The 13,085-nt window shown below is 44.0% G+C and overlaps 1 protein-coding gene across 1 annotated transcript in view; it reads left to right on the top strand.

Moving 5' to 3' along the window:
- Positions 1-13,085, top strand: part of LOC307242175 (uncharacterized protein) — a gene marked incomplete at its 3' end in the record, with an annotated part of 106,586 nt that overhangs the window by 69,418 nt on the left and 24,083 nt on the right. The window contains exons 20-29 of the mRNA XM_080016507.1: positions 278-331; positions 1,222-1,302; positions 6,470-6,667; positions 6,979-7,056; positions 7,277-7,312; positions 7,581-7,634; positions 8,332-8,385; positions 10,591-10,632; positions 11,212-11,316; positions 11,433-11,486. Coding sequence (XP_079872633.1) covers positions 278-331; positions 1,222-1,302; positions 6,470-6,667; positions 6,979-7,056; positions 7,277-7,312; positions 7,581-7,634; positions 8,332-8,385; positions 10,591-10,632; positions 11,212-11,316; positions 11,433-11,486 — 756 coding nt within the window. The remainder of the gene's footprint in view (positions 1-277; positions 332-1,221; positions 1,303-6,469; positions 6,668-6,978; positions 7,057-7,276; positions 7,313-7,580; positions 7,635-8,331; positions 8,386-10,590; positions 10,633-11,211; positions 11,317-11,432; positions 11,487-13,085) is intronic.

The following is a 13,085-nucleotide window of genomic DNA, read 5'->3' as shown; positions in this document are numbered from 1 at the left end:
ATAAAAAGATAGGGTGCAGCAGGGATTCAGAGGGAACTAGAACAGAAGTCCAGGCTTCCTTTCTTTCCAGGGATTATCAGTGCTCAAATTGAAGAATTAATTAGTGGCAAGAGGCAGATCTGCTCCTGCACCTGCTGCTGTACCGAATGTCTGTCTGAGCTCAGAAGCAGGGGGGTAGAAAGAGGTATTTCATAAATTCTGGTGCACTCCAGCATCGAGGAGGAGGAGGAGGAGGATGAAGGTCTGCTAATGGATGTGTCTCTTCTCTTGTTTTCAGGGCTCACTGGGGCCGGCAGGGGGCCCAGGGAGAGAAGGCCTGAAAGGAGAGAAGGTGAGTGAAGGTCCTAATCACAAGTTGAACCTTCAGGTCATGAAATCATACATACATACTTTTGCAAAGGTCCCTTCTCTTTGTGAGGGGATTCCGAAACACCGCCTCGTGGCCCAGCCCCCGCAAGGGTGATCGTAAGGCACAACGTGGAGTAGGTCCAGCTGTTGGGAGGCGGTGAACTCCACCTGTCGGGTAGGGTTCAACAGGTGAGAGTGCACCACTTTCTTGGAGTCAGTGGAGAGGTGCTCGAAAACACTGAAAGATGCCATGTTCCACCACCAGGGGGCAGTGTACCTGGTACCAGAGTGTTCCATGATCCACTTTGAGGCCAAATGTTCTGGACACTCTGGAGAAGAGAGGAGCTGAGTTGTCCAGCACCACCTGGTGGAGAGCTGGATCAAATGGGCACTGACAGACAGATAGGCACTTGACAGACGTTGGAAGCCCAAACAGGAAGTGAGGGTTTGCTTGGAATAACCAGTAGAGGACCACGTCCTGAAGGAGGCTGAGTGGACCCGGCGGTCAAGCTAAAGTTGTGCTGTGGTAGAAGTTCAGAGAGACCATGGAGAAGGTTCTGGAACCATCCGACCGGTCTGGGGGTAAAGCTGGACCGAGAGTCCGGTGGACGCTAGTACTCCAAGTCTAAAACATTTGGGTAAAACTTAAAAACACTGAGGGAACGTTCTACAATAATGACATGTGAGGTGGGGGGGTGGGGGGGTGACCAGAAGCTGTCTCCTGCAATAAACCATTTTTAATGTTTACATCAACTCAACTTGAACCTCCACCTCAACCTCCTAATGAACCTTAACCTCCACCTCAACCTGAACCTCCTACTGAACCATAACCACCACCTCAACCTGAACCTCCATCTGTCTGTGTGTCCACAGGGAGATCTTGGGGGGCTGGCCGGGCCCCAAGGAGCACCTGGACTCAAAGGGGAGCCTGGAGAGCCTGGCGCTGGGCTCATGGTGGGTACTGTTTTGGAGTGTGTAGATCAGGCAATCCAACTGGCGGTCCACGGACCCAATGTGGCCCTTGTATTAATGCACTGGCATTAGGCATTAGGCCCTTTAGCACTGAACTGTAGTTCCATCCCATGAGTTCCATAAAGTAACACCAACCATATGAGTTTCAGGAAATACAACCTGACTTACATTACATTAAGTCATTGATCAGACGCTTTTATCCAAAGCCACTTACAATTGTTCAAACACCGACGGACGCAGCCATCAGGAGCAATGAGGGGTTAAGTGTCTTGCTCAAGGACACTACAGCATGCTAGCAGGAGGAGCCTGGGATCCAACCAGCAACCTTTAGATGACTAGACCACCAGCTCTACCTCCTGAGCTACCGTCCCCACTTAGTACTCTGCACCGTAGAACGGCTGTAGAATTGATAACCATTGATAAGTTTCCACTGAACATTAGAGCAAAAAAATCTGAAAGTGCTTTAGCATCTAAATCAGCTTCTCCACCTTTAAATAAAGCATTCCCTCCTCCTTTTTACGCTATTCCTCCACCCAGTCCCAACATTTGGACATTGGTGAGACTAAAACTCATTTTATTTACTCTTTACTTCTGAAGCCATGCTTGCAATTCTCAGTCCAACCTCCAGAAGTACTGTGTTAGCATGATGCTAACGGCTAATTTACATTGTACACTGACACTTATACATAGAGCGCAGAGATCAGTGTTCAGCTGAGGGCCACAGCAAATACTGCAGTAATACAGCAAATACTGCAGCAATACAGCAAATACTGCAGTGATACTGCAGTAATACAGAAAATACTTCAGTAATACAGTAAATACTGCAGAAATACAGCAAATACTTCAGTAATACAGTAAATACCGCTGTGATGGAGGTATCCCCATTGTGGCGCCGCCCCTTGTGGCCGCCTGCGCGAGCACTGCGTGTCGATTACGCACACTCGAGTATTTTTCAAGCTTATAGAGCTTGTACACAATCACTGGGTGTCATGACATTTCACTGCATATATGTACGACCGTATGTGTATGTATGTGACAAATAATCTCTTGAACTTGAACATAGGACGGTATATACTGTACAGAGTAGTAAATACTTTGTACAGTATCGTCAGTCCTAGTCAGGGCTCTAGTCTTATCGTACATACCAATTGATATAAAGTTGTAATTAGTAGTATTGTAGAAGTGTTATAGTAGTATAGCAGTAGTAGTAGTAGTAGTATGGTAGTAGTTTTGTAGTAGTAGTACTAGTGGGAGTAGTAGCATTATAGTACTAGTATAGTAGTAGTTACATTTTTAAAGTAGTACTAGTAGTCGTATTGTAGTAGTAGGAGTAGTAGTAGTAGTAGTAGTAGTAGTATAGTAGTAGTTGTATTGTAGTAGTAGTAGTAGTATAGTAATCGTTGTATTGTAGTAGTTGTATTGTAGAAGCAGTAGTTGTAGTAGGATTATTAGTAGTATTGTAGTAGTAATTGTAGTAGTAGTATAGTAGTAGTATAGAAGTAGTAGTAGTAGTATAGTAGTAATAATACAGTATAGTAGTAGTAGTTGTATTTTAGTAGTAGTTGTATTGCAGTAGTTGTATTGTATTGTGGTCATATTAATATTATAGTAGTAGTTGTATTGTAGAAGTAGTAGTTGTAGTAGTAGTAGTAGTAGTAGTAGTAGCTATAAAACAATACAGCAAATACTGCAGTGATACTGCAGTAATACAGCAAATACTGTAACAATACAGTAAATACTTCAGTATGCAGTAATACAGGTTTATAGGACGGTATATACTGTACATAGTAGTAATTTCTTTGTACAGTATCGTCAGTCCTAGTCGGGGCTCTAGTCTTATCGTACATACCAACGGATATAAAGCTGTAAGTAGTAGTATTGTAGAAGTATTCTAGTAGTATAGCAGGGGTAGTAGTAGTATTGTTGTAGTAGTAGTAGTAGAAGTATGGTAGCAGTTGTATTGTAGTAGTTGTATTGGAGAAGTAGTAGTAGTAGTAATAGTAGTATAGTAGTAGTAGTATTGTAGTAGTTGTATTGTAGAAGAAGTAGTAGTAGGAGTAGAAGTAGTTTTGTAGTATTAGTAGTATTTTAGTAGTAGTAGTATTAGAAGTATAGTAGTATTAGTACAGTATAGTAGTAGCAGTAGTATTATAGTCGTAGTTGTATTGTAGTAGTTGTATTGTAGAAGTAGTGACAGTATTAGGAGTAGTAGTATTGTAGTAGTAGTTATATTGTAGTAGTAGGAGTAGTAGTAGTATTGTTGTAGGAGAAGTAGTAGTAGTAGTTGTAGTATTATAGCGTTATTGTATTGTAAAAATAGTAGTAGTAGAAGTAATAGGAGTAGTAGTAGTAGTAGGAGTGGTACTACATTGTAGTAGTAGTAGTAGTAGTAGTAATAGTAGTATTATAGCGGTAGTTGTATTGTAGAAGTAGTAGTAGTAGAACTATTGTAGTAGTAGTAGTAGTAGTAGTAGGAGGAGGAGGAGTGGTACTACAGTTAGTAGTAGTAGTGGTATTATAGTGGTAGTTGTATTGTAGAAGTAGTAGTAGTAGTACTATTTTAGTAGTTGTAGTGGTAGGAGTAATAGTAGTAGTAGTAGTAGTAGTAGTAGTAGTAGGAGGAGGAGGAGTGGTACTACAATTAGTCGTTGTAGTAGTAGTAGTATTATAGTGGTAGTTGTATTGTAGAAGTAGTAGTAGAAGTACTATTGTGGTAGTAGTAGTAGTAGTAGTGGTAGGAGTAATAGTAGTAGAAGTAGTAGTAGTAGGAGAAGGAGTGGTACTACATTGTCATAGTAGTAGTAGTAGTAGTAGTATTATAGCGGTAGTTGTATTGTAGAAGTATTAGTACTATTGTAGTAGTAGTGGTGGTAGTAGTAGTAGTAGTAGTAGTAGTAGTAGGAGGAGGAGGAGTGGTACTACAGTTAGTAGTAGTAGTAGTATAGCGGTAGTTGTATTGTAGAAGTAGTAGTAGTACTATTGTAGTAGTAGTAGTAGTGGTAGGAGTAGTAGTAGTAGTAGTAGTAGTAGCAGTAGTAGTACTATTGTAGTCGTAGTAGTGGTAGGAGTAGTAGTGGTAGTAGTAATAGTCATAGTAGGAGGAGGAGGAGGAGGAGTGGTACTACAGTTAGTAGTAGGAGTAGTAGTAGTAGTATTGTAGTGGTAGTAGGAGGAGGAATGGTACTACAGTTAGTAGTAGTAGTAGTAGTAGTATTATAGTGGTAGTAGGAGGAGGAGGAGTGGTACCACAGTTAGGAGTAGTAGTATTATAGTGGTAGTAGGAGGAGGAGGAGTGGTACCACAGTTAGGAGTAGGAGTAGTAGTAGTAGTATTGTAGTGGTAGTAGGAGGAGGAGGAGTGGTACTACAGTTAGTAGTAGTAGTACATTACATTACATTACATTACATTTAGCAGACGCTTTTATCCAAAGCGACTTACAATCGTTCAAACACTGACGGACGCAGCCATCAGGAGCAATTAGGGGTTAAGTGTCTTGCTCAAGGACACTACAGCATGATAGCAGGAGGAGCCTGGGATCCAACCAGCAACCTTTAGATGACTAGACCACCAGCTCTACCGCCTGAGCTACCATCCCCGATAAGTAGTAACTACTAAGTAGTAGTAGTAGTAGTAGTAGTAGTAATAGTATTATAGTGGTAGTAGGAGGAGGAGGAGTGGTACTACAGTTAGTAGTAGTAGTGTTAGTAGTAGTAGTAGTATTATAGTGGTAGTAGGAGGAGGAGGAGTGGTACTACAGTTAGAAGTAGTAATAGTAGTAGTAGTAGTATTATAGTGGTAGGAGGAGGAGGAGGAGTGGTACTACAGTTAGTAGTAGTAGTATTATAGTGGTAGAAGGAGGAGGAGTGGTACTACAGTTAGTAGTAGTAGTAGTATTATAGTGGTAGTAGGAGGAGGAGTGGTACTACAGTTAGTAGTAGTAGTAGTAGTAGTAGTAGTATTATAGTGGTAGTAGGAGGAGGAGGAGTGGTACTACAGTGAGTAGTAGTAGTATTATAGTGCTAGTAGGAGGAGGAGGAGTGGTACTACAGTTAGTAGTAGTAGTAGTAGTATTATAGTGGTAGTAGGAGGAGGAGGAGTGGTACTACAGTTTGTAGTAGTAGTAGTAGTAGTATTATAGTGGTAGTAGGAGGAGGAGGAGTGGTACTACAGTTAGTAGTAGTAGTAGTATTATAGTGGTAGTAGGAGGAGGAGGAGTGGTACTACAGTTTGTAGTAGTAGTAGTAGTAGTAGTAGTAGTATAGTGGTAGTAGGAGGAGGAGGAGTGGTACTACAGTTAGTAGTAGTAGTAGTAGTAGTAGTATTATAGTGGTAGTAGGAGGAGGAGGAGTGGTACTACAGTTAGTAGTAGTAGTAGTAGTAGTAGTATTATAGTGGTAGTAGGAGGAGGAGGAGTGGTACTACAGTTAGTAGTAGTAGTAGTAGTAGTAGTATTATAGTGGTAGTAGGAGGAGGAGGAGTGGTACTACAGTTAGTAGTAGTAGTAGTAGTATTATAGTGGTAGTAGGAGGAGGAGGAGTGGTACTACAGTTAGTAGTAGTAGTAGTAGTAGTAGTATTATAGTGGTAGTAGGAGGAGGAGGAGTGGTACTACAGTTAGTAGTAGTAGTAGTAGTAGTAGTAGTAGTAGTATTATAGTGGTAGTAGGAGGAGGAGGAGTGGTACTACAGTTAGTAGTAGTAGTAGTAGTAGTAGTATTATAGTGGTAGTAGGAGGAGGAGGAGTGGTACTACAGTTTGTAGTAGTAGTAGTAGTAGTAGTAGTAGTATAGTGGTAGTAGGAGGAGGAGGAGTGGTACTACAGTTAGTAGTAGTAGTAGTAGTAGTAGTATTATAGTGGTAGTAGGAGGAGGAGGAGTGGTACTACAGTTAGTAGTAGTAGTAGTAGTAGTAGTATTATAGTGGTAGTAGGAGGAGGAGGAGTGGTACTACAGTTAGTAGTAGTAGTAGTAGTAGTAGTATTATAGTGGTAGTAGGAGGAGGAGGAGTGGTACTACAGTTAGTAGTAGTAGTAGTAGTAGTAGTAGTATTATAGTGGTAGTAGGAGGAGGAGGAGTGGTACTACAGTTAGTAGAAGTCAGTTGTAATTCAAATTCCATGAGCAGTGTTTCAGACCTTTCTTCTGCTTCACAGGGCGACAGGGCATCTCCACCCAGAGGATCTCGAGGACCCAAGGTAAGAATGCCGGTAGACCCCGTGGACCCAGTGGTCCCGGTGGTCCCGGTGGACCCGATGAACCTAGAGGTCCTGGTAGACCCCGTGGACCCAGTGGTCCCGGTGGTCCCGGTGGACCCGATGAACCTAGAGGTCCTGGTGGACCCGGTGGTCCCGGTGGTCCTGGGGTTCTCCTAGAGCAGTCAATTTGATGGCCTTAGGCCACACACCGTCATTTGAGAAGAGGTTGGATCAAAACAGTCATTATTCCACAGCCTCTCATGCCGCTCGTGTCTTGTTTATGGAGTGATGGTGACTTTTTAACTGCTCACTTTGCTGGAGCAGCTGGAGCTGCCCTGGAACCTTTCAAAGGACCTCTCTGGGTCCCCGTACCCCACGCTGAGAACCACAGACCTAGAGTCCTCTGGAAGTTCTCCTGGGATGAGTACCAGGGAGTCCTCCAAACCGCTTGTCGGTGTGTCCTGCAGGGGGAGCGTGGCGTGCCAGGGCTTCCTGGGGAACACGGTGAAAAAGGAGAAGCTGGAGACGGTGTCCAAGGCCTCCCAGTAAGTCCGTTCCCTCTTTGATTTGAAAGACCATCATGCATTGCAGGTCAAAGTCCATCAGAGGAAGTCCTCCTCCAAGCTCCAGAAGCTTCGGCTTTGTGAAGCACAGGGGTGTTGGTAACAGAGCATAGAGCAGCAGAGCAGAGGTTCACGGTTCCTTCATTGGATCCTCGGCGCTGGAGGGCGTGTGGTGCTAACAAGATCTGTGATGTGTTTCCAGGGCCCCGGGGGACCTCCTGGAAAACCTGGAATCCAGGTCTGTCTCAAAGACGTCCGCTCTGTTGGATCTGTGACACGCAATTTGACTGTTACCTTTCTGTTTGAGTTAATTTGGTCAATTGACATTACATTACATTGCGTTATATTACATTATCTTGCATTAAATTGCTTTACATTATATTATATTGCATTCCATTACATTACATTACATTACAGTACATAATATTACATTTCATTACATTACATGACATAATACATGCATACTCATGTTGAGCATGAATAATCAAGGTCCTTCCGTCCTCCAGGGCTCTCAAGGCCCTGCAGGCTCCTCAGGTCCTGCTGGAGCTCCAGGCAGAGAGGTGAGATCATTGCTTTGTTTCTCAGAGGCAGTGGGTACCTCCAGGGGTGTCAAACATAAGGCCTGCGGGCCATATTCAGCCCACCGAGGAGTGGAGTGGGGCCTGCGGGGAAGGCAGGAGATGTCTCCATGTTTGTAATAGATCCTTCAGAGTCAAAGCAGCCGGAAGGAGTCCAGTCACAGTTGAAATAGTAATCCTCAAAGTAACCCTCAAAGTAATCCTCAAAGTAACCCTCAAAGTAATCCTCAAAGTAACCCTCAAAGTAACCCTCAAAGAAATCCTCAAAGTAACCCTCAAAGTAAACCTCAAAGTAACCCTCAAAGTAACCCTCAAAGCAATCCTCAAAGTAACCCTCAAAGTAACCCTCAAAGTAACCCTCAAAGCAATCCTCAAAGTAACCCTCAAAGTAACCCTCAAAGTAACCCTCAAAGCAATCCTCAAAGTAACCCTCAAAGTAACCCTCAAAGTAACCCTCAAAGTAACCCTCAAAGTAACCCTCAAAGCAATCCTCAATGTAATCCTCAAAGTAACCCTCAAAGTAACCCTCAAAGTAATCAAGTAAAAGCGTTTGGTAGTGTTAAATATGAATATAAATATGAATATGAATGCAGTGGTCCCACCCAGTCCCTCCCAGGCTAGAGCTGATCGATCGGTGATTGATCAGTGCTCGCTCATTATCTCCTCCTTTCTCCTTCAGGGCCCCCCCGGTCGAGCCGGAACCCCGGGACCCCCCGGACCCCCCGGTGAACCAGTAAGTGTGCTCTCCCTGCTGCACGGAGGCAACACACACACATACAAACACATATGGCATCAATAACAAATGGATTATTACTGTTATTATTACAGAGTTATTACATACAGTATGTATATATACAGCATATATATACATACTGTGTATATTCTGTATATATACAGAGGCAAAAGACAGTTATAGGAGAAAGCTGGAGGAAAAAACTCCAGCAAAACAATATGGGGGATGTGTGGAGTGGCATGAGAACCATCACTGGGGTCCAGAAGACTGGTGGCATGGGGTTGGAGGGCCATGCGGACCGGGCCAATGAACTGAACCTATTTTTCAATAGGTTTGATACTGCGGCCCATCCCCCACAAGTCTCTGCTGTTGGCTGCTCAACAACAACTGCCACTTTATCTCCCCCTACTCCTCCTCCTCCTTACAGACCCCTTGTCTGCTCCTCACCGTCTCAATTCATACCCACCTACTCCCCCCTCCCCTCTGCTCTACATCATGTCCTCCACAACCTGAGGACCCCACCCCTCCCCCAACTGTCACCTCTACAGTGTCCTTCACGCCTGACCTGGTGAGAAGACAGCTGACGAGACTCCACTCCGGCAAAGCTGCAGGCCCCGACGGTGTATCTCCCAGGGTGCTTAAAGCCTGTGCCCCCCAGTTGTGTGGAGTACTCAGTCAAGTCTTCAGCCTAAGCCTGCACCTCCAGAGGGTCCCTGTGCTGTGGAAGACATCCTGCCTCGTTCCTGTGCCGAAGACGCCGCGTCCCAGCAGCCCTCAGGACCGGTGGCTCTGACGTCCCACATCATGAAGACCTTCGAGAGGCTCGTCCTGGAGCAGCTAAGGCCTATGGTCAGGCCTTTCACTGATCCACTGCAGTTCGCCTACCAGCCCTGCCTGGGACTTGAGGACAGCATCATCTCCCTGCTGAACAGAGTCTACACTCATCTGGACAAGCCGGCGAGCACTGTGAGAGTCATGTTCTTTGATTTCTCCAGTGCTTTCAACACCATCCGTCCGGCTCTACTGGGTGAGAAGATGGCTGCGATGCAGGTGGAGACCCCCATCGTGTCCTGGATTGTTGATTACCTGACGGGCAGACCACAGTATGTACGCCTACAGAACTGTGTGTCTGAAAGGGTAGTCAGCAACACAGGGGCCCCACAGGGGACTGCCCTCTCTCCCTTCCTCTTCACCCTCTTCACCTCAGACTTCAACTATTGCACTGAGTCCTGCCACCTTCAGAATTTTTCTGATGACTCAGCAATAGTTGGTTGTATTAAAAAGGGTGATGAGAGTGAATACAGGACTGTCGTGGGCAACTTTGTTACCTGGAGTGAGCTGAACCATCTGCAGCTCAATGTGACTAAGACAAAGGAGCTCATAGTGGATCTGAGGAGGGCAAAAACATCCGTGACCCCTGTTTCCATCCAGGGGGTCCCTGTGGACACTGTGGAGAAGTACAAGTACCTGGGGCTGTACTTCAATAACAAGTTGGACTGGACCAGAAACACCGAGGCAGTCTACAAAAAGGGCCAAAGCCGACTCTATTTCCTACGGAGGCTGAGGTCCTTTAACATCTGCCGGACGATGCTGAGGATGTTCTATGAGTCTGTTGTGGCCAGTACGATCTTCTTTGCTGTCACATGCTGGGGCAGTGGGCTGAGGGTCACAGACAACAACAGACTAAACAAACTAATCAGGAGGCCGGTGATGTCGTAGGAGAGGAGCTGGACACCCTGACGACTGTGGCAGAGAGGAGGATGCTGTCCAGGCTTCAGTCCAACTTGGACAATGTCTCACACCCTCTCTACGACACACTGGCCCAGCAGAGGAGAACCTTCAGCAGAAGACCCCTCTTACCCAGATGCACCACAGTGCGCCACAGGAATTCATTCCTGCCTGTGGTCATCAATCTCTACAACGCCTCCCTCAGAGTCAGACACCCCCTCTCTGTAACCTGACCTCAAAACATGGATATACACTTCTGCACCTTCTTCTTCTTGCACATTTTTAACTGTACATTTTACACTTTACCATGTGTATATAGATATGTTTATATATATATATTTATATATAAATATGTTTCTTAATAATTATTATATGTTGTATGTTGTATGTAAATATGTTGTATGTAGATTGGAGTTGTAACAAAAGTAATTTCCCCCTGGGATTATTCAAGTATTTCTGATTCTGATTCTCTTGCAGACGGCCTTACCACTGCTGGGAGACATGGCCGCTCTGCTAAAGGTATGACACAAACTGGTTCTACTAGTAAACTGGTTCTACTGGGTTTAGTGGTTCGACTGGTAAACTGGTTCTACTGGGCTTAGTGGTTCTACTGGTTCTACTGGATAGCTGGTTCTACTGGGCTTAGTGGTTCTACTGGTTCTACTGGATAGCTGGTTCTACTGGGCATAGTGGTTCTACTTGTTCTACTGGGTTTAGCGGTTCTAATGGTAAACTGGTTCTAATGGGTTTAGTGGATCTACTGGTTCTTCTGGTAAACTGGTTCTACTGGGTTTAGTGGTTCTACTGGTTCTACTGGTAAACTGGTTCTAATGGGTTTAGTGGATCTACTGGTTCTACTGGTAAACTGGTTCTTCTGGGCTTAGTGGTTCTACTGGTTCTACTGGTAAACTGGTTCTACTGGGTTTAGTGGTTCTACTGGTAAACTGGTTCGAATGGGTTTAGAGGATCTACTGGTTCTACTGGTAAACTGGTTCTACTGGGCTTAGTGGTTCTACTGGTTCTACTGGTGAACTGGTTCTACTGGGCTTAGTGGTTCTATTGGTTCAACACCTCCTCCCATCTTCATCCTCCTCCCAGAACGCCTGCAGCCAGTGCCAGTCCCGCGTCCCGGGTCTCCCGGGTCAGAAGGGTGAGAAGGGCTCCCTGGGGGGGGCAGGAGTCCAAGGCGTGGAGGGAGAGAAGGTTAGGACCCCAAATCCCCTGGACCAGAACCTGGACCAGAACCTGGAACCTGACAAGGACCTGACCAGGACCTGCACCAGCCGCACTAACTTAACTGTCTGTGTGCGTGCGTGTAGGGGGATCCGGGAGTACGAGGTCCAGCCGGTAACGCTGGGAAGGAGGGGCCAAAGGTAGATGTTGTTGCCGAGGCGATGGGTTGCTTCCTATTCACACTGAGTGCAGTGGTTTCTACAACAACAGGTTGATGTCATGCTCATCCTGTGAGAGGTAGTTTAGTCTGATGTTCAGGTTAGTTTAGTTTAAAGTTCAGGTTAGGGTTAGTTTGAGGTTCAGGTTAGTTTAGTTTGAGGTTCAGGTTAGTTTAGTTAAAAGTTCAGGTTAGGGTTAGTTTGAGGTTCAGGTTAGTTTAGTTTGAGGTTCAGGTTAGTTTAGTTTAAAGTTCAGGTTAGGGTTAGTTTGAGGTTCAGGTTAGTTTAGTTTGAGGTTCAGGTTAGTTTAGTTTAAAGTTCAGGTTAGGGTTAGTTTGAGGTTCAGGTTAGTTTAGTTTGAGGTTCAGGTTAGTTTAGTTAAAAGTTCAGGTTAGGGTTAGTTTGAGGTTCAGGTTAGATTAGTTTGAGGTTCAGGTTAGATTAGTTTGAGGTTCAGGTTAGTTTAGTTTAAAGTTCAGGTTAGTTTAGTTTGAGGTTCAGGTTAGTTAAGTTTGAGGTTCAGTTTGAGGTTCAGGTTAGTTTAGTTTGAGGTTCAGGTTAGTTTCGTTTAAAGTTCAGGTTAGTTTAGTTTGAGGTTCAGGTAAGTTTAGTGTAAAGTTCAGGTTAGTTTAGTTTGAGGTTCAGGTTAGTTAAGTTTGAGGTTCAGTTTGAGGTTCAGGTTAGTTTAGTTTGAGGTTCAGGTTAGTTTAGTTTAAAGTTCAGGTTAGTTTAGTTTGAGGTTCAGGTTAGTTAAGTTTGAGGTTCAGTTTGAGGTTCAGGTTAGTTTAGTTTGAGGTTCAGGTAAGTTTAGTGTAAAGTTCAGGTTAGTTTAGTTTGAGGTTCAGGTTAGTTTAGTTTAAAGTTCAGGTAAGTTTAGTTTGAGGTTCAGGTTAGTCTAGTTTAAAGTTCAGGTTAGTTTAGTTTGAGGTTCAGGTTCAGGTTAGTTTAGTTTGAGGTTCAGGTTAGTTTAGTTTAAAGTTCAGGTTAGTTCAGTTTGAGGTTCAGGTTAGTTTAGTTTTAAGTTCAGGATAGTTTAGTTTGATGTTCAGGTTAGTTTAGTTTAAAGTTCAGGTAAGTTTAGTTTGAGGTTCAGGTTAGTTTAGTTTGACGTTCAGGTTAGTTTAGTTTAACGTTCAGGTTAGTTTAGTTTGAGGTTCAGGTTGGTTTAGTTTGAGGTACAGGTTAGTTTAGTTTGAGGTTTAGGTTAGTTTAGTTTAAAGTTCATGTTAGTTTAGTTTGAGGTTCAGGTTAGTTTAGTTTAAAGTTCAGGTTAGTTTAGTTTGAGGTTTAGGTTAGTTTAGTTTGAGGTTCAGGTTTGTTTAGTTTGAGGTTCGGGTTAGTTTAGTTTGAGGTTCAGGTTAGTTTAGTTTAAAGTTCAGGTAGGTTTAGTTTGAGGTTCAGGTTAGGGTTAGTTTGAGGTTCAGGTTAGTTTAGTTTGAGGTTCAGGTTAGTTTAGTTTAAAGTTCAGGTTAGGGTTAGTTTGAGGTTCAGGTTAGATTAGTTTGAGGTTCAGGTTAGTTTAGTTAAAAGTTCAGGTTAGTTTAGTTTGAGGTTCAGGTTAGTTAAGTTTGAGGTTCAGTT

Source organism: Zeus faber (genome assembly GCF_960531495.2).
Source record: "Zeus faber genome assembly, chromosome: 16".
Classification (NCBI taxonomy): domain Eukaryota; kingdom Metazoa; phylum Chordata; class Actinopteri; order Zeiformes; family Zeidae; genus Zeus; species Zeus faber.
Note: the sequence above shows the minus strand (reverse complement) of the source record. Positions and strands in the feature narration are given on the sequence as shown.